Source organism: Opisthorchis viverrini, assembly GCF_000715545.1.
Source record: "Opisthorchis viverrini unplaced genomic scaffold opera_v5_269, whole genome shotgun sequence".
Taxonomy (NCBI): Eukaryota; Metazoa; Platyhelminthes; class Trematoda; order Opisthorchiida; family Opisthorchiidae; genus Opisthorchis; species Opisthorchis viverrini.
The window spans coordinates 625,249-646,243 of record NW_008751927.1 but is presented as its reverse complement, the minus strand read 5'-3'; the positions used below and the strand labels follow the sequence as shown (position 1 = coordinate 646,243).

General features: G+C 46.0%; 1 protein-coding gene across 1 annotated transcript; it reads left to right on the top strand.

The window, feature by feature from the left end:
* Window positions 1–4,376: 4,376 nt before the first annotated feature.
* T265_09344 (hypothetical protein) lies at window positions 4,377–19,606 on the top strand (the record flags this gene model as incomplete). The annotated part of the gene is made up of 6 exons (XM_009175384.1): window positions 4,377–5,076; window positions 7,208–7,410; window positions 7,642–7,725; window positions 10,877–11,374; window positions 19,270–19,437; window positions 19,476–19,606. 6 exons carry the CDS (start codon window positions 5,021–5,023, stop codon window positions 19,604–19,606), a joined length of 1,140 nt encoding a protein of 379 aa, XP_009173648.1.
* Between the last annotated feature and the right edge of the window lie 1,389 nt (window positions 19,607–20,995).

Below are 20,995 nucleotides of genomic sequence, written 5' to 3'. Positions count from 1 at the left end.
CGGGATAAACGGTGCAGCGTTACGTGACCTCACTTGAAGCACATGCTGAATCTGAACTGGTTTCATTGATTTGGTGATCTGACAGGTAGCTGACAGTCGATGCCCACAAATTTCCTTGGACGAGTCGGGTAAATCGTATAGTTTCTGAAACGCTTCACGGAATTCTAATTGAGGATCACATCCAGGTAAACCGCGATACAATTTACTTCAGACAGCTACTGGGCGACAAGCTAGTCTGGGGGGTCGCTGGAAAGAAATGATGTTTACGAAACCCTCGCCACTCCAGATTAACTAGTTCAGGCTTCTCTAGATGCCAGTCACTACTCTGGTTATTGTTCTAAGTTTCTAGTGCACACCACAATTTGACTGGGCCTCCACTAAGAGGCCGAATGGACACGAGGATACCAGCTTCGTCATGAAGAGATGGTGAGACTGCCCTACAGAGCTATGGGGATTTGTCCACGTGCATAACACTTAGATATATATGGGACCGTACAATTACACTCTCTAAGGTTGGTCTTGGGTAGAGGTCTGGTGGACACAGTCTCGTCGTCCTCCAGGTTTTTAATTGGAACAGGCGTGTTTATGTACTTAAAAATGCGGACTGCCGGCCGGTCTCACGCCACTCACCACTGCTTACTGTTGGGACTTCTTCATCATCATCAGTTGAATACTGATGCTTCGCTGCCGTACAACCCTGATTTATTTGAAATCTATATTTTGAAGAAAAGAATAGAAGTTGATGGGGAATCGGTTTAGTTCTGGCTTATTACACCTGCAGGCACTCTTTCGAGGAATCTTACTACGAACTGACAACAAGACCGCCACTGACATCGATTCCCAGCTGTATCTGCTAATCGATGTCGGTGTGTAGCAGTCGTGTCTGCCCGGAAGGTCCGTGGTTCGAACCTGACCTCTGCATCTCGACTTTCCCTCTCTAGGCTTGGGCAAGCTGGCGGTATTCCACTTCTCGTGCTTATTTTGGGTGATACGGCACCGGAAGGGTTCTACAGCTGATCAACTGCCAATTCATACACTATCCACCTTCCGGTCGCTTTCACTCGGCACGGGATTGGGTGAAAAGAGCTCTGCGCGGTAGCCCTCTGGTATGTGGAGTGCGTCTTCCAACCGGCACAACCCCTAATGCATGAGTTACTCATTCGTCGTGAGAGCTCCATTTTCCTACCTCAACTTTCCCAATCGGACGTTCACGTCAGACCAGACCAGTGCTTCGGAGACACCGACGGGCAGATACTGACAGCCTTCATACGTTCTCTGCAAGTGAAGGCCACGTTTCTGATCTATAAAGCAGTGTGGATCGTACCACCACAGTGTATACCCTGCCTTTGACGGACCAACTGGCGTCACACCGGCGCCATTTGTCGGATGTTTGCAGAAGCTGCCCTGGCTTTCCCGACTCGAGAAGCAATCTCACCACCTGCCGGTCCACCGGAACTTATACAACTGCCCAAGGAAGCAAATTTATCTACCACATCGAATGGAATGTCGATCCTGACTGATTGCGAGGATAAGACTGAATAGGGTGGAATGAATAGTGCTTTACTTGTCTAGGAATAAACATCCGCAAGCTGGAAGTAGAGGCAAAAGTATGATTAATACGAACCGATAATATGAACACAAAGAACGGCCATGACACTCGTCTGCAGACATGAGGCTTGGGTTTTATCCCACTCGGTCTTGTAGCAGCACCTTACACTTTACAGGTATGGGGAACACTAAACCGTGAGTTAAAATTCTTCAGGTCATTTGAAAGGGTTTGTCTTTAAAGGATTCGAATCAAGGAGAACTACCTAATTTGTGAGAACAAGCGTACCAGGAGAATTTCAATGCCTTGTCTAGGCTTGGCGACCTGGCAGTATCCCAGCCCTCATGCGGCATGGCAGCTAGGCACCGAAAGGGTGCTACAGATGAACGATTTATTTTTATTTAAAGTCGTGCTATGGGACTTGCAGTCCGGGCATGTCTCCAAGAGTTTGGAAATTACGGGAGGTTGAAGAATACTTTACTTATTTCGCGAGTTGCGTTAGATCTAAGAGTAGTGTGGCGGACTAAGTTGACGTCAGACCCGTATTTGCCAGTTTGCGCCACTTGTAACATTGAGAAAAGCTTGTAGAGTTTAAGACGCTGCGGTGCTCTCAATGTTGCCATATACATAAAAAACCTGGACGCTACGCTTTGAGGACTCTTAAAGTAACTTCCAATGGTTGACCGTCTATGTCAGTTTGGTGGGAACACCAGATCAGTACTACTGAAGTGCGTTGAATAGTTTTCGAAAGCAATGATGACCACGACAGGTGAATTAATCACACTCCGTAGATTGCGCTGGTTTGATCACGTTCTGCGTCCTAATCGACCGATTTCCTCGAACAGCCTTTTCCGCACAACCAGCGAGAGATGGACACGCGTCAGAGGAGGTCAAACAATGATTTGGTATTGAAGTATGAAGGCCAATACCAGAAAACTCAGCCGCAGTGGTCATTGCTTCCCCTTAAATGGAACCATGAAACGGAGCACCACTGATCAAAGTCATTGTCAGACATGGCCCAGTCGTTCGCTCGGTGACGCGCATATCAAGTTGTTGCATTCAGTGCCCAGCTTTCCCTCCCGATCTCCCCAACAAAAGTGCGCTGACACTCTTGGATTTACCTGTCACTTATATCAATCATTGCCCCTAATGCGTAGCTATTCTCACTTATCTCCCCGGATCACTAGCAAACGAGGCCTTGGTACGATAGGACTGCCAAATTTCGTGGGTGCTCTTTAACTTCAGAGTCTGTTGGTCACTCGAACGGGCATTGGGGTATACCCCGGCCTCCAGTTAGGTCCCCAAACCTAGATAGGCGAGATGGAACAAGTGGTTAGAGCGCGAATTTACTGACCGGAACGTCCGTGGTTCGAACCCGACCTACGCCTCTCAACTTCCCCTGTCTAGGCCTGGGCAACCTGGCAGTATCTCAGCCCTCGTGCAGCCTTCGGGTGACATGGTAGTTAGGTATCGATAGGGTGCTAGAGCTGAACGATTTTTACTTAGAATACGCTGATGGTGTCGTCCTGCTGGGCAATAACTTCAGGGAACTCCAGCCTGTACTGAGTAATGTAACTCGCCACTCGGCACTCGTAGGATTGGGGGTCAACAAGTCGAAGACTAAGTTATTTACTTGGATTGATGTGCATTCCTGGCCTCTCAACCGTAGGTTTGAAATAATCCAAGGTGTACCGAGTTCAAGTATTCTCGTTCCACTATTTCACCTGATGGACAGGCTAAAGTGTCGGGCAAACATTTATACGAATGAAATTCATCTCGTGGAAAAGAGCTGAAATTATTTTTACGCACGGACATCCAAGTCATCAGCACGGTCTTCCTCCCAATTCTGATGTATGCGTCCTCTGTGTATAAAGAACAGCCAGAAACTGAAGGTTTTTAACCATAGGTTACTCCAATGTATATTGAGAGTTCGCTATCTAGGAATGTCCAATTCTGAGACCAGGAAATGTTGTGACCTACCACGCCCCTCTCTATCCCTCCTGCAATGACGTCTGTAATGATTTGGGTATCTGTTGCGCACAACGATGCCGAAATCACTGTCAAACCACTGCCAACTCACCGTTAAGGATGGGATTGTCGCCGCGAGAACAAGTGAAAACCTTGCTGGACAAGGTCAACGGCGAAATGGGATAGACCCGCCCTCATGTGGTGTACGGAGTCCGTCACTGGAGCCGAAACTGAGCACCATTTGTGCTAACCTCGCAGTGGAACACCAGACCTGGGCTGCGTGCATCTGACACATTTCACAAGCCAGATACTTCTATCCCAGCAGATATTCGTCTGAAGTGAAGTGAGTAAACAGTGTCTATAGAGTAAAGATACCAGAAGTTCAGATTTAGTCATCAGAGCTAGTTTGGTCGAAACTCGTGTGGTTTACCCGTTTTAATACCTATCCACAAGGGGTTAACCTTCTAACCTACCTTCAAGAGAAGCAATCACCCGAAGTTTGATGAACCTGTGGAACAAGACCAAGTCGGAATTCATGTTGCTTTCTCCGTCAGTGGTGCCCAAATTTAGCAGTGCTAACCAATGAGAAGCGATGCTAATTTAGCTTGCTGAGTGGAGATCGATCTCGTTGATCCCGTCGGCTTGATTCTGTCGGTTTTCATTGCTCGAGTTTCGGATGGGAGTTCCAAACCAGAGGATCCGTATTTAGTGTGTGATTTCTACCTTTTCCAGCTTGGTATTGTATTGGCCAAGTGTTAATCGTTGTGTGAACTTCGGTTTGTGTTCTACTTGCGATCCGAAAAACCTAACGACCGATTTCATTAAGGATATTTTTATTTACCTGTGGGGTTTTTGTTTTTAGGTTTATCCCCAATGTGATCCCTCAGAAGGCGTATGACGCGGAACTGGAAACTTTGCATCTCGTCTCAAGTTACCTTTGTGGTCTGCTATTGCGTTCGAAATGCACGAATGAACCGATAATGATAGACAGAAACCACATTATTTCGATTTACTTCCTTTTGTGTGTCCGTTGGGATACTTTAACAGCTACCATTCTTGTGGTTTGTCTAGAGTGCCAAGTATTTGATTGTTCATTCCAGAGGCACCTAGGCCGAAACGAGTCCGTAGCAGAGTTTCAGGATGATGAAGCGCAGTTTGGCCGGAGAATCGACCCAAATGCTCCCATCATGGTGAAACCATTTTTTTTATCTGTAACACTTCCCTACTAGGGACGAATATACGCTTCAAATCCACTTGAGGGCTGCGTTAATAAAGTGCCGCTGCCTGAGAATGCATCTAAGTATGCATTACCATTTGTGTGCTTGCTGAAGCGTGGAAACTGTACTTTTGAAGAAAAGGTCACAGCGGCGGAGCGTGGTGGTTATGTCGCAGCAATAGTTTTTAACCACCTGAGTGACGATATTTTCCCCATGTCCTCCAAGACGGGTAAGTCACAGCATTCTCGGTAACCAAACTTCAGGCTTTCCGGTTAATATACCGGCAGTCATGATCGGCCGATCTGACGGCCGGGCAATGTTCGAAAGATTCGTTTTCCATACAGAGTAAGTACAACAGACTGTTTATGTTCAGGCGTTATGTGAACACCCGGGACTTGTAGAATTTGAGCTTTTGGTTAGTTAATACCAGAGTCGCCCGCAAGCTCCTCTACAAGTAAAGCTCTGTTCCTACGACGTTTCACTTGTCTCACTAAGGAATGTTTGCCAAGTGCAATCTTCCATATAAACTGAACTACATATAGGTTAAATGTGCCTAGAAATTCACAAAACTCAAGACGTTTATTTGTTACTCCAGTAGGTATCGAGTGTAGTACTCCTTGCGGGTAGAGAGCACCACGTTCAAGGAGGTGCTTTTTGGCAACAAACTTCTCTGTCATGACAGTCTGCAGTCATGACAGCACTCCCTTTTTCTAGAGCTGGTCGTGATGCATCCCGTACATAACCCACTTGTACTTCCCTGTGGCATGCTTAAACGGCCGGTGTCACCGATACCGCTGTTATATGACTCCATGTCAACAGCGGGCTGTTCTGGAAGCAACCTAATGGTGTCTAGTCGTTGCGCGAACTTAGTGAGAGCTAAAATGCGGGTGCTCAGTATTTATTAGATGGTCAATAAATCCGCTCGTTTCGTAATATTCGTGTGCCTCTCTTGGTATTTATCGACGTACTATTTCTTTATCTCCCTTCTGAAGTTGTACTTATTGACGCACTGCATTCACCACCTACTTTGCCACGGTTTAAGGAGTAGCCTGAGTTGTCAAAACGGTTCGTCAGCGTTCGATCCGTGAAACCCCAAAGTACCTACAACTGATTCCCGATATCACGGTGTTAGCTGGTGCATGGTTCAACTATCGTCCCGTGCGTTGCCAAGACAGCACATTTTCCGTCACTCTCTTGTAGGTCACACGGGACACGAGTGTTTTCCAACGAACTGATGTCTGAATGGATAGGGAACTGAAATGCTGTCCAAAAATTACGTGTTTGTTAGGGCTTGTTTCTTGAAACCTGTGAGCCTCAAGAATAACAAAACGTTTCTTGCAGCACCCAAGTCATCTACGTTTCGACCATCGAACTGCAATAATTGTTCCTAAAAACGAATTCCCAAAAGCCAATCCCTTCACTGGGCGAAAAGACTTGGGTCCCAGAATGAAACTTCAAGACCACCTACCAAGAGCGGATATTTCTTCATAGCCAACGATCTTTTCACTTCTCTTGGCTTCTCTTCCTCGGGAAACTTCTGCATTCAGTTTTGAATCAAACACTGAAGAAGGAATGAAAGGAGCACTCTCCTAGCGTTATATTTACAGAAAGCAGTTGCCTCTGGTTGCGACAGCAACCTTCTGCCGAACTTTTTTACCTATGTCCGTCAAGTAGCGTACTGGTAATGTGAAAATAATGTTACTTTCCTCATCCTGTTCGGTAGGTGTCTGGGTTTTCGTTCAGAAGTGCACGTATTTGCACCAATAGGATATCTGACAGTATTTTGAACCAGCTCTTCGAGTTACAAAAGCTTTGTTTGCGGGTGCATGTTGAACTCCCTATACCTTTGTAAACTGTTACCTGAAGCGGCATATCAGTCTTCCGCCGCTGTCGCATATTACTACCCATCGGCCTTGGGGGGCGTGGGTTAGGTGACACTAGTCTGAACTTGGGCAACACGCCTAACGAATGTACTTCTTGGGAGAAGAGAGAGCCCGTAACACTGATATTCTAAGTGAATTCAATCTAAGAGATCCATTAATCATCTGCCTGAGCGCGTTTGTCAGTGGTTACTGTACCGCAGGAATTTCCATGAGTTATTGGCCCTCAGGTATGTGGTCCTAAGTAAAAATCATATTTACCCCAAGAAGAATACCTGGATGTGGGTTTTTGGGATCCACCTGCGTGAGCACTGACACAGAATTCCAATAGCCATAGCCTTATTATGCTGTTCGTTAGCTAACCGTGCATGAGAATACATTTTTCTAACGCCTTGGAGGGCTAGCGGCTGATAGTCTATTTTCTGCTGGTTTTAGCCCGGTTTTGACACTCCTGTCATGTGATAAATTCCTAGTTGGTTCGAGTTGGAAATACATTGTTAAGTGGCTCTTCTCAGTTCCCTGTGCGCGGTTGATGATTCGATTCTTTTCCCCCATTTCGGCTCATTTTTTTCAAAATCGTTTTCTTTTCACTGCAGCGCTTACGTTATTGAAATATATGCCAATCATAAGACAGATATCACTTGGTACGTGGTCCCTGTTCTATCGGTGTTGGGCCTCTTCTTATTGGGCGTTTTATGCATGTGCGCTTTCCGCTGGCACGATCAACGCCGAAGACGTCTTCGCCGTTGTCTCACTTCCAGGCAGCTTAATTGCCTGCCAAGCACAAAGTTCATTAAGGGTAGGTCATACTTGTGCCCTTCTGGTTTCTTATTGTGTTTGTCGTGGAACAGACAATGTATATTTACAATGTTTCCTCTGAAACTACCTCATTTATTATTGCCGAAAATTTTCCGCCGAGTTAGGATGACCTAACAGTAACACTTGTCCTCATGGTGTAGAGTGAATTGTATTTTGATGTGTGCTTCCCCTTCCGCCCACTTTGCTAACAACCTCCCAACTTGTTATGCAGGCCAAACTCCCGATGGGAAATGTGTCATCTGTCTGGAGGATTATGAGGATGGAGACAGGCTACGCACGCTACCATGTGAGCATGGTAAGTGGTCTCAAACAACTTAGCTATCTTTCTTCTATCTGTGTATTCTTTTTCTGAATTGCTTGATGCCTCAACATATTGACAGGACGGATCGATATGGACGAGATTACGAGAACATGTGTACTCGATTTGGGGTTCTCGTGGCGCCATGAGCATGGCCGGAGACGTTGAAAAAGTGGTAACCATCCTATTTCAGTCATGTTTCCATTGCTAATTTCCGTCGTCGTTGAAGTAATGGGCTTTTAGAATGATCGTGGATACCAGAAATTAAGCTATCCCCCGCTACCTATTGGTTCTTTTTGCAAAAGACTCTTCAAGTTATGGTGGCGCCTCTGTGTTTGATGCTGTTGTCACTCAGGAATTGTAGTGGTGCTCGGGCTGTGTTCGAAAGTGACCTGTCTGTCACATTAGGTTTATCTTTCTGTTTGTCTCTTCTTATTTCTGTGACACCCATCAGGTTTTGGCCTCTTGACTACGATGAATTAGATAAAGTACCTGCACGAACGGTGCATAACATAGTTTCATTAGAAGGGTTCATCCACACAAGATCTTCAGATCTGACGTAAGCAGGTCGACTCGACTCATCAAAATCCATTGGTGGATCTACGTATGTATACCATTAGGAATCGGATAGAAGTCTGTGCGTGGCTTACGAGTTTCGGCGAAGCGATTGGTGGCTTTCTTGTTCCTCTTTTGCATCATCGGACCAGGAAGTCACGATATTGCTTTCTCTGCTTGATAGTGTTCAGATTGATCACGGATACACCTCCGGAGGTGGACCGGACTCTGCATCTCCGCTCTGTAAAGAATTCGCTGTGTCGAACAGATTAGCGTGTTCCATAAAAAGTGGTCACTTCATGCCTACAATTTAAGGGAAACCACACTGCTAACAGTATAGGACACAAACTCAAAAGCACCTTCAACCACGCGCTTCTAGCCACTCAGTTACATTTAATCTCCGCAGTTAGAGGACTTGTATTTCACACTTCTTTCAACAGTACGCCTGATCATCCTGATGCACACGTATATTGATTTACCTGCTTGTCATTGCGTTGAAACATGTAGTTAGAGTGGACTGGTGCCCGTTTGGTACTTCGAGCCACAAGTCTTGCAGATAACAGCTCAGTATCAATAACACGTAACCGGACATCATCATTTGCGCGATGTGTCTCTGAAACAGGTCGTATAGGTAACTTTTGGATTCGGCATCACCAATGGTAGGGAGCTGTTCATACAGTAAGGTAATCAAGCTGGCGCCTTGTTTTACCTGTGGTTATATCCATGATTGCCGTCTGTGATAACACAGCGTGCTCTGGCATACTTCGTTCTATGGTTAGTGGGGATGTGTTGTTATCTGTCCTGTGTACCAACGATGGGGTTAGTCTCAACACGACGTGTAGCGGACTAGAGCGACTGTGGGCAAGCCGTTTTTCGCCAGAAACACGAATATTGACAGAACGATGACTTTTGATGATTACCGAAGAACTGAATGTTTTTGCAACAGAAGAGAATGGATAAACCGTTGTTTCTGTTGTTGCAATTCATGGGATCGGAAAGACCTACGTTTTTTGCTGTAGCATTTCACGACTGCAAAATACCTTACAAATGAAATCAATGGGTGAATTCCGATAATACACAAATCTAACATCTCAGTCAGGACCCCTCTTACTTACATGAATTTGGTCCCTATAAAACACGGGCGCATTGTATTTGATACCACTGATCGATAGTCTTTCACATTTTACCACCAACCTCGTGTCAACTCAACGTGAAGTCCTGTTCAGTCGCTCCAAACTGCAGGGAACGACTTCCTGAATTAGGAGAGAGCCATAGATCAGTAGAGAGCTTTACTGCCGAGGGAACACGTTCGGCGTTTGGTGGCGTGGGAGACTCCTTCTCAATGCCAGGCCCTGTTTGGAACTGGAAGTTAAAGGAGCAGAAGGCCGTTTCTTTCAGTTCAGCCCAGTTTAGCAGCTCTAAACTATGCACCAAGTTATATTGGTTCCATCTGCTAAAGTTTCGGTCACTGAAAATGGGATGGCTGTGTGGTGTAGTGAAGTGCTGGAGTCAATGGCGTAATCAGTTTGTTCGTATTGGATCAGTCTGGGACGAAAAACTGGGCAGTTACACACTGAACATGGTAGTTTTGAAGCTGGAGCGCCACTGACTGCAGGATTGAGTCATGTGTACCGGTCTTTAACCATTGATGGGTTGAATCGTGGCGTCCTCATCCAGGCAGGCAACAGCTGTCATAGTCCGTTGCCATATCATGGACCGTTCGTCTCTCGGTCGTTTCCACTTTACACAAGACTGAGCAAACGAGCCCTGCAAGCCAAACGCTTCTCTTTCTATGCGAAGCAAGCCGTTTTCGGTTGCTCAAAAACTATGTTTACTCTCAACCTAGTTCGGATAGTGACACGGATGACCATTACTTACCTCAGAACGGATATAAGTTGTCCCTGGACAGTGCGTACTACCACAAATGAGTGCGAAACGTTCCTGTTATTAGTTGAGGATGAGTTTCAAAAGATTTCAGGTCATTATCCAGTGGAGAAGCTTTGAAACAGGATCACACTCCACTTCAGTAAGGTTACCATACCCCGGATCACTTGCAGGAAATGCAGGAACTTAGGACTTTGAAATGTCTGATGTAACTCATTTGCAAGTTAAGCTGGTATTAACGCGAGACACAACTGACTCCTGTCTGAATCGTTCATTTGTGGTACTCTTGTAAATAGTGTGTTATGTCAGGTCATGAGCGCAAATCCCTAACATAGCTGAAGAAATTGCACATGAACACTGCGTTTTCGCTTAACCCAAAATGAGGGTAAAGTTACCGATTGTCCTGTGAACCCCATTGGGCATGTTATAGAGGATTGTCTACTGGTGGTAAGCGGCCAACTTTTCTTGCCACTTTAATTATCATATCGTTTGTTCGTTTGATTTAGTGGTATAAGTGGAGTTTCAGCATGAATCTTTGTGGCCTGGCTTGATCTCACTCTCCTCTCTCGAGAAAATTCACTTTTAAGAGAATTACCTCTCCTGTCAGTGAGGGTGGTGGATTTTCTTGTGAGGTTGTATTTTCGCATCTTATTTCCCAAGTTATGTGATTTTCATCATTGAATTCATTCACTCCCAATCTTTCATTTAGTGTATCACACAAGATGTATTGACCCATGGCTCCTAAAAGGACGGCGCGTTTGCCCTATTTGCAAGCGGCCGGTTTTCGAAAGGCGACAACATCAATCATTCTTAGCACGGCTCCGTTCTGGTGTCAGGACTTCGGCCGTTGATGCGGAAGATGGAGGTGATGACCATCTGCTTAGTGAATCCGAGTCTGAAACCGAAACCGGTCCAGTCACACTTGAACAGCAACCACGCTCGACTGGTTCCTATGGTACGTTTCAGTCTGCGGACACTGTACACGTTCCGGTACCACACTCTTCCACAGAAGCCACCCCTCTCCTCATTCCTGGTTCATCCGAGGGATCTCTCCGCCCGCACTCCCCCGCCCTTTCGACCCGCAGCGCAGCTTGTCTGGACGTGAGTGGTGACCACTCAGTATCCGTCAACACTGAAGCCACATCTTTTGCGAATTCCTTGCCCTGTAGCCCAAGTTCAAGGCGTCGAAATTCGAAAAACTCCACCAGTAAGTTCTAATATTTTTCTTGAAAAAAAAGTCGATATGTTCTGATTAACTTGACTATGTGGCGCCTGTTGCAATTAGTAACACCCAGCCATGGAACTAACCAGAAGCACACTGGGGAGAACGTCGATATCATTGATTAAGTCAACCCGGCATCCAATTTAAATACTCACTATATTATATTGCGTGAATAGATGAGATCATAAACAGGAAAAGGTATGTCATGTTAATTTTTCACTGTGTTGGTGTTCACTACTTATGTTGGGAGGGAACACAGTTCAAACAGTTTCAGCGTTGTGTCACGTATTCGGTAGCCAGTAGTTGGTTTTTGATGGACCTGCCCATGACCATTGAGCTGAGGATAACGTTGGACTAAAGCGATAACCGAGAGTTTTCATATTTGGTGTAGCTTGTTCATTGGACGATTGAACGCTCAGCTGGCGCGGTGGTTGCGCATTTTACTTTCGAAATCCATTTCTCGGTGTCCTCCACTGGACTCTGTGAAGCAAACCCGGTTGGGTTGGGTTCCGATGCTGCTTACAATGGCCAACAAGACAAAGTGCGTGCAAACGCGCGCTCTTCATTTTGAATGGATATACACAAGAAATGGAACAGTATCCTATCGGTACTGGAGTGGATGCAGAGAATATAAATAACTTCTGTCACATGTTCGAAGGACATTGTGACCTTTTGGACACTGTCTAAAATGAACATCGTGCAGTTCTTGTTGACAAACGACAAGCCCCCGGGGGACTAACTTTGATATTTCTCCATCAGCTGCGGAGTGGCGTCTTTGACTATTGATGACGATCATCATTACAACGATAACTTTAATCTTTTTAACTTATTCACCAATATGCTGCTGCTGGCTTAAAAACCTCTCAGGTTCCTACTTCCATCGGGATATATGGAAGACATGAGGCTAGCTTGTGGTCAACCTTTCGCTAAAAGAGATGTGAAAGTAAATTCCATTTTCAATCAACGATTTGTTTGCATTCGGGTTACTCAGGTGGGGGCGAGATGGTCCAAGTGGTTAGAGCGCGAATTTACTGACCGGAAGGTCCGCGGTTCGAATCCAACCTCTGCCTCTCGGCTTCCCCTGACTTGGGCAACCTGGCCGTATCCCAGCCCTCGTGGTTCCTTCGGGTGGCATGGCAGCTAGGCACCGGAAGGGTGCTACAGCTGAACGCGAACTCGGGTTACTCAGGGTGGCAGCTGCCTGATAATCCATAAACAGGTTGAAACCAGCCGTTCCTCATAATATTTCCAATTTTTTTTACGTTCTGTCTGGACTAGACAGCATACATTATCGGACGGCTGCAGTTTTTTCGTCTTGGTTTTTATTTGCCGATCACGTTCATACCAGGCCCACTGATGGGCAAATATCTGGTCGTGTTTGGTGGTGACTTGACTAGTCGCGACTTGTCCATCGGCATCAAGCGAACAAAGTACATCTGATTTATTACTCTTGTTTCTTCTTCGATTTTCTCCTTCCTTATGTGAGCACCTTGATAAACACTCTGATAGAGTACCTTTCCGTGACTGTTATTTCCGTGGTGAACCTTGTCAACAAGTCTCATCAGTAGTTGTACGTCATCCACAGGATGTGCTTGACAAGTAAATAGCTTGTCATGACTTTCAGTTTGTGACGTTGAAACTTTGGCGTGTTAAACAAGCGTCCATACATTTCCGCTCTACTGAATAAGACCAAACCGATAAAAACATCCTTCTTACCACGGCTACACTGTTGACAAACAAGCACAAGTTCATAACAGAACATTCGTTCAGAAAACCTCACTTAAGAGTAAAAGTTTTCGTTCCACGGTCTGTGGCCCAACTATCGTTCGCGGTGACATTGTGGTCTGTGCATTCACAGTGGACTGATATACTGTTGTTCTGGGTGCCGGTCCTCGAAGTTCGAATGCGTATTTCATGCCTATTTGCTCGAGATAGATCAGTGGTTAAGACGCGAACTTACTGACCGGACGGTCTGTGGTTCGAACCCAACCGCTACATCTCGACTGCTCCTCTCCAGGCTTGGACAATCTGGGAGTATCTCTGCTTTCATGTACCGAAAGGGCATTACAGATGAATTATTATTATTACTAATATTATTACGTATTGTTGTCCACAACAGCTATCGCAACTTCCATAAACTATTGCTATCTATGACGGAAATAAGCATGCCTTAAAGAAGTTAAAAGACTGCTTTTTAACAGGAATCGGTAATCCGACTAGTTCTTCAAGTATAAGATGAACAAATTAGTAGCGGGACCTAAAGATATGCAGTATGGCTCTTGCGTTCCAAGTTATCCGCAATGTTTCTTGAACAGTTGTGAGTTTGGAGAAATGGCTATCCTTCACATATTGAACCTGCCGACTGTTACGTTAGCACGCTTGCGGTTCCGGTAACAAAGACAATGACCTTTTTTGGTACCGCAGCCTATCGTGACTCAGCCAAACAGAGTCTACATTCACCTCAGACGAACTCGAGGCAGCTCAGTGCTTACGGTGCGAACTACCGATCCAGCGTTTCCTGTTTCTAGTCCACCTTATCTCTCCCATCGCTTTTCTCCAAGCACGGACAAGCTGACCGTAATTCAACTCGCTTGATTACTCCGGTGTGCATGGTAGTATTGCACCGAAAGCATTCCAAGGGTGACCGGTTTATTTATTTTGATGTCAGAAACGATTCAATATAGGTTAGATGGGCGAACAAATTGCGGTGTTATGTCGGCTAGCTACCACCTGAAACGATAACAGATGAATTTGTTATGTTTCTGTTGGTTGTAAGGGAATCGTTCTGAAGGTTAACTGTTGTCTTACGAAACCTCAGCTTTTCTTGATTTTCTGTACACACAGTCATGACTGTTGTACCGAAGCAACCTTCAGCAATCACACGTTCTTGGAAGTACGAATACGGCTTCGATATCCCTGTCGTAGTTCGACAAACTTGTCTGGTATGCTTGTTTCTATTCAGCCCTATCCTGTTCGATATCCCCAAACCTTAATGGACAGGAATAGAGACATCCGAAATGCGTCACTCCCAGTTAGGTCGCTCAGAGGCCTCGAACACGAACATTAATGTATTTGATTCTGCGACTGGGGCTGAAGGTATGTTATTCGGCCGCAGAGACATAATTCCAGGCTTAGTCTTTCCTTTATTTTCAATACCGCCATCCAATTATGCGTCCTCTTTCGCTTAGGCAACAATTGCATGGTTTGCTTTTTGCCTGCTTGATGTTCACATTAAAAAAGCATTTCGTTTCCACAACCTATAATAATTGTTTAAGCTTGAGTATCACCCATTCCCATACCCGAACTAATAAAAACAGTAAAAATCGTTCAGCTGTACCGCCCTTTCGGTGCCTAGCTGCCGTGTCTTCCGAAGGAAGCACGAGGGCTGGGATACTGCCAGGTTTCCCAAGTCTAGACAGGGGAAGTCGAGAAGCAGAGGTCGGGTTCGAATATTTCGGTCGGATATTCGGTCAGTGAATCCGTGCTCGTACCACTGAGCACTCCGCTGTCGTAAACCAATACCCAACTATCCGTTCCTTTTTTCACATGGTCCTTTATATAGGCGTCCTGAATGGGACAACGGGATAAGCTGTGAATATGTAATCGCGCTTAGTTTTCAGAGTGGTTTCTAAATCCAGTACCTTAATGATATGCTTTGATTAGATGGCATAACTAGCAGTGTGTACATAACTGCTGCTGTTGTTTGTGCAACGAGACCAATCGCATTTGGTGCAAGGCATGGCTGTTAAGTGTTGTGTCCTGTCAATGTGGGTCCCATATCCGGCCACCGTATGCTACCTGTGTATCTTCAGATGTCACCCAAACACACGTGGTCGGCTGTAGTTAGGTGTAAGTTGATAGTATGTATTTCCAATACGTGCGGATTGAGTGACGTCTATTGAACAGCGCTTCGATGTGCCTAATAGCTGGGCCCAGGTGTATGTGAACAGGCGGCGTTAAAACCGCAATATGGCGTTGCGCTCTGCAACTTTGATTCCGCACGAGATAAATTTACTTTTCTTCCGAAGCACACGATTCGTGGTTTTGCACACAGGATTTGTGGCTTGCCTGCAATTGGTCTAGCTACATTCAAAAGGTTTATGTACCCCGTGACACAATTATGGGACCACCCGTATTTTTTACTATAGCTAGGCGACTGATGAATCGAACGGCAAGGCGCTTAGCCGGGAAATGGCGAATCAAATTGAAAAGCAAATTTTGGATGAATAAGAGTAAAAGATTGATGCGACCAACGTACGCCACCAGTCTGCGAGGAAGTATTCCGGCCATCACCTCAAAAGCTTTAGACCACGTTGAAATCAGGCCAGCTAATTGCCAGATTTACACAATAGCACATAATTCGATTTTTTTGGTGCAGTAGCATATGGTAACCACTGCATTGTCATTTTCAAATACATCGTCCCGACCAATTAACCCGATACTTGAGTGAACTCATTTTAGTCTCGGGTACGGCCTCGCTGTTTTCATAGGCTGAGAACATATGCCAAATCAGTCTTTTCAGAAAGACTGTTTTGTTGTTATGCATGCCCATAAAACTTCCAAGCATCTGGCTCATCTGTGAGTAGTATGTGCTGATAGCTATCCAACAGTTTGTTCTGTTGCTGACTTCGATGACAGGAGAGTTCGTCAAAGGTAAGTTGCATCGAATGTGAGGAAGTTTGAACCCGATGAACTTCCTCTCTTGTCTTCACAATCGATGTTGTTGTCTGGTCTTAATTGTTGGTAACGCTGTTCTCTTGAGTATGAGACACTTCTACTGGACTGCGGAATCTTCTTAGCGGTTGGGCTTCGGAGACCTGCTCGATATCCAGATTTCTATTGCTTTCTAGTCGAGTAGCCTTCCGAGACTTGGTAGCGTATCACTTTTTGCAATGCTTCTACTTTCGCTGCAGGTCGTTCCCCGCAGGAAAACTGACCTCTGCCACACTGTCTGACACGACCTGTTGTTGGGCTTGTTCCTATGCCATCCTTCTTCTCCCGGCTTTTCACAGATGTTGGCTCCTTCACGTTTTTTTCTCGTATAGCAATTGCACTCCCTGTGTGGCACGTTACCCAGACTTCCTTTTGGGATTATTAAGTCGTATAAATTTGGCTGTCCTTCCGCTAATCAGTTGCATCTATGAAATGTTTTACTAGGTTTTTCCTGGTTGGGGTGTGCCATCCTTTCGTTTTCTTATCTTCACCACGTTTGGTACCACATGAGAGTACTGTTGGGGTATTTTAAGTTCGACTACTGTCCTCTTCAGCGTCCGTGAATGGACGACCCGATGGACCCAACTGGCACCACCCACTCTGTGACTGACAGTTTCAGGCTCATTTCTAGCACATTGTATTGTTGATACCGTGTTTTTTTGCTTTTTTTGTATGTTAGGACGTCCTCACAACTTTTCTACACAGCTGTCACTCAAGCATCATGGAAATTTTGAAATAATTCGTTTGAAATCCGATTATTTGCTATCCAGTTAGGGTATCTTGAGAGGTTTGAAAGCCCCGGCTCTGAATACGACTTTTGAATATCTCACGACGCCGTAGACAGATATCTAACATGCAGCAGTCTCTCCTTTTGATTGATTTCTAATACACCCAACCAAATTTCTCAATAGGTGTTGCAGATTCGTTGTCGGCACATAAGCTTCAGCATTCAGCTGGTGCTTCAAGACAGTTGTCTTCGAATGACCAACCCCCCGAATTGACTTCTACTCAGTCATCACAGTCATCTTCGAGTTCTCTTGCCTCTAAATCCAAGAAAACACCTGACCGGAACAGCCGAACTTCGACATGCTCACATACGGAAGTGACTGTTGTTGTACACCACGCTGTCGGTCCAGAAAATGTTGATGCCTAAAACAAGCATACCGACCTCATTTGTCAGATCGTCTGTGATTTTTAGCTGTTAACGTATCATTTTGTAAACTCGCTTATCTGATCCAGTCATTGTTTCCCTCCCAGGATGTTTTTATTCTCTTATTGATCATACTCTGGCACCTGATGTCCAGCTTTTCTCTGTTTACCTGCCTTGTGATTTTCCAGCGCATATATGCACTCATTGTTTCACTTTGTTGGGCCTTATTTTTCTACCTCAGCTATCAAAACACAACGCATTCGGAATGCCATTCACCAGTAGGTTCTCCGGCTGTCTGTTTATTTCCTCAAGAGTGTCGTGGGTCTATGCAGCTAAGGTAGTAGTTAGTAACCTGGAGGTATTCCATTTACAATACGATTAAAGGTGGCTGATAGTTTTGGCATCCCTAGGACGGCAAGTTCGAGCAGGTACTCATTGGAAAGTGGGACAAAAAATAACTCAGTCCTAGATGGTTACGTTTAACATGAGTTGGTGGTTAGTACGTCGGTGATACAGTCCACTCTTTCCGCATTTGGCACAAATTTACATGATCTGGGTTGCTTTGAGGACATTGAGTCCTTTCCGCATTTCTCCCCTGTTTCGCAGAATCAAGACACGTCCAGGTCCAAAGGTTCTTACGCTTGTTTGGATAGCTCTTCTTTAGGCCGTCCTGTGGATTATCAGGTGTTCACATAATTTGAAATGGAAGCTACGGTTTTTCAAGCCTACCCGAAGTCTGTGGAATTATCGGGACTTCGGGCGAGTCCTGTTCCTGAGGTGACCGCTGGCTAGTTGTTTTGAAGTAGGAGCGTCGGCTACTCGTTTCAGTTGGTTTAACCAACATAGTCGGTTTCGCATCATATTGCATTCGATTCCAACATTCTTCTTTTTCTGAAAGACTTTGGTGTCCGGGATTCTATGCCTCCACTCGAGCTGATGGATTCTGCACACACACAGTGTGTGTGTGTATGTGATCAGAAACCCGCTTCTGTCCTCAGGTGGTCTGTGGATAGTTTCTGTCAAGAAAAGCAGAAATCCGTGCACCACACTCTACCAACTGTTTGGCTGGATATTTGATGTCTTCATCATTACCAGTGTTAAGAGCCGCGGACTTGTCGTACAGTGGTTGTAGCTACCACAGTTTCGTCCATCGATAATTTGGGGAGATAGGGTGGGTAGCCGCGCATTGGAGGCGGGAGCTGATGAATTGGTGCGTGAATACAGGTTTGTCAGTGGACCTATAGGTGGAGGGTTGGGAAGGAAGCTACGCATGGCAACAGCTTGGATTCACGAGCGTCATTGAGGACGCGGCTGGGTCATATCTGTTAATGTCTGCAACCGTTGATGTGGCCCTTTCCGGGGTGTCCCTCCAGGTATACAGTAATGTCCAGCGCAGCTGAGTTTCGTTCGTTCAGCTGTAGCATCCTTTCGATGCCCAGCTGCCATGCCACCAGAAGGAAGCACGACGGCTGGGATACTGCCAGTATGCCCAAGCCTAGACAGCAGCTGAGTTTGCTAGTAATGACTTTCACACTTCGCTGCCAAGTCATTGTTTGACCTCTCCTGGCTCGTTGCACCCTCCGCGTGGTTCTGCAAAAAAACTTCGAGAATGTCGGTTAACTGGCATAGGGAGCACGTGGCCAAGCCGTCGTAGCCAGCTCATCTATCATGGGCGAGTTATTTCCGAATACTATTCGGCGTACTTCAGCATTGCTGTTCCGGTGTTCCCACCAGACTCGGGCAATGCTCCGAAGACATCGGTGGTCAAACACTGAAAGTCTTGATGTCCTCGGTGCACACCGTTCACGTTTCTGGCCCGTATAGCAATATGGATTGCAGCGCAGGATTGTAAACTCGACCCTTGATGGTTAAGTTGATGTCACGTTTACGCCGCAAGTGACGCAGGTTCACAAAAGCTGCACTGGCCTTCCCAATCCGGATGGAAATATGTCTCACCAGCCAACCGGCACGATACAGCTGCCCAGGTAGATAGACTTGCCTATTTTGCACTTCGCAGATGTGAACCCGAATCGTGAGGCAGAATTATTTAGATTATTTAATATTATTTGCATTACCACGGGGTCAGGTTCCAGAAGAGCTATGTCTTATGCGTACTCGATATCTGTGAGCTTTCTGGCCCAGCAATATGGATTGCAGCGCAGGATTGTAAACTCGACCCTTGATGGTTAAGTTGATGTCACGTTTACGCCGCAAGTGACGCAGGTTCACAAAAGCTGCACTGGCCTTCCCAATCCGGATGGAAATATGTCTCACCAGCCAACCGGCACGATACAGCTGCCCAGGTAGATAGACTTGCCTATTTTGCACTTCGCAGATGTGAACCCGAATCGTGAGGCAGAATTATTTAGATTATTTAATATTATTTGCATTACCACGGGGTCAGGTTCCAGAAGAGCTATGTCTTATGCGTACTCGATATCTGTGAGCGGACGCCCCGGGAGCACTTCGACCCCACAGGCATTAGAGGCTGGTAGTGCGTCTTCCATGATCGTATCAATGACGAATTTGAAGAGAAAGGATGAAAGAGGGTAGCCCTGTCTGACACCACTTGTTGTGGTGAACTCAGGCAAGAGCTTCACGTAGACCTTCACACGACCACGGGAGTTGGCGTACAGCGCTTTAAGGAGGGTCAAACATTCATGCGGAACACCTTTGCTACATAGACACTTCCACAGTGCCTGGCAGTCCACAGAGTCAAAGGCAGCTTTCAAATCAAGAAACACAACCATCGCTGGTTGCTGGGAGCAGTGTCGCTGTTCCAGAATCCGTCGGAGGGCGAAGATATGACCGGTGCATCCTCTTGCAAGGCAGAACCCAGCTTGGTTTTCACGGATCTGTCATCCCATGTTCAGTCAGCCTTCGAAGGATAGGGCCAGAGGGCATCTTCGATGCTATAGGTAATAGGCTGATGCCACGGTGTTTTTCACACGGCGTCCGTGCACCCTTTTTGAAGATAGGGATAACTGTCGACGTGCCCCATTCTGCGGGCACCTCTGCCTGCCATATGGTACCAATAAGCTTTGCCAGATGGGTCACCCGGGATTTTCCGCCTTCTTTGAAGAGGGGTGGATACAGACCGTCTGGTCCTGGTGTTTTCTGACACATTAGTAGGGCTATTTCGTACCTTATTTCTTCTTCCGAAGGGCGATCAAGGTTTACATTCCATTCGCCCGTGTGCATTATCTCCACAGACTGTTGCAGGAAGCTAGCTGAACTGTTCTTCGAGGTGCTCGGCCCATCTTTCCAATCGACGATTTTGCCAGTGAATTAATCAGACATCTTTTTCACTTATCGTTTGACTGACTTTTGGTTTCCTAAGGCCAGTCGATCGTATCACTTAGTATGGGGCATGGCTCTGTCCGATAGCAAAAGCCTTCCATCTCCCGAGTTTTCGATGTCCACCAGAGCTCTTGGTCTTTCCTTAGGCTCTTCAGTTTTGGCGTTTGAAGGACTTGCGCACGCCGTCATACTCGTTGCCTGCTGGTATCGATTTCCTGGTGTCAATCATGGATAGCGATCTTTACAACATCCAGTGGTCGAATCAGAGAAGTCGGACAGACAGGGTTTGGGTCCATTTGTTCTTGACTTAAAGCGAGATGCCACTGAAGGAAACGTCATAATCAGCCGACGCGATTCCGCTTCGGAATTCGAAATATAAAGCAGCAGTCCTCAAGTAACAGCGTATGGCTGTTGTTGCAGAGGCCGAGTTGAAAACCATATCT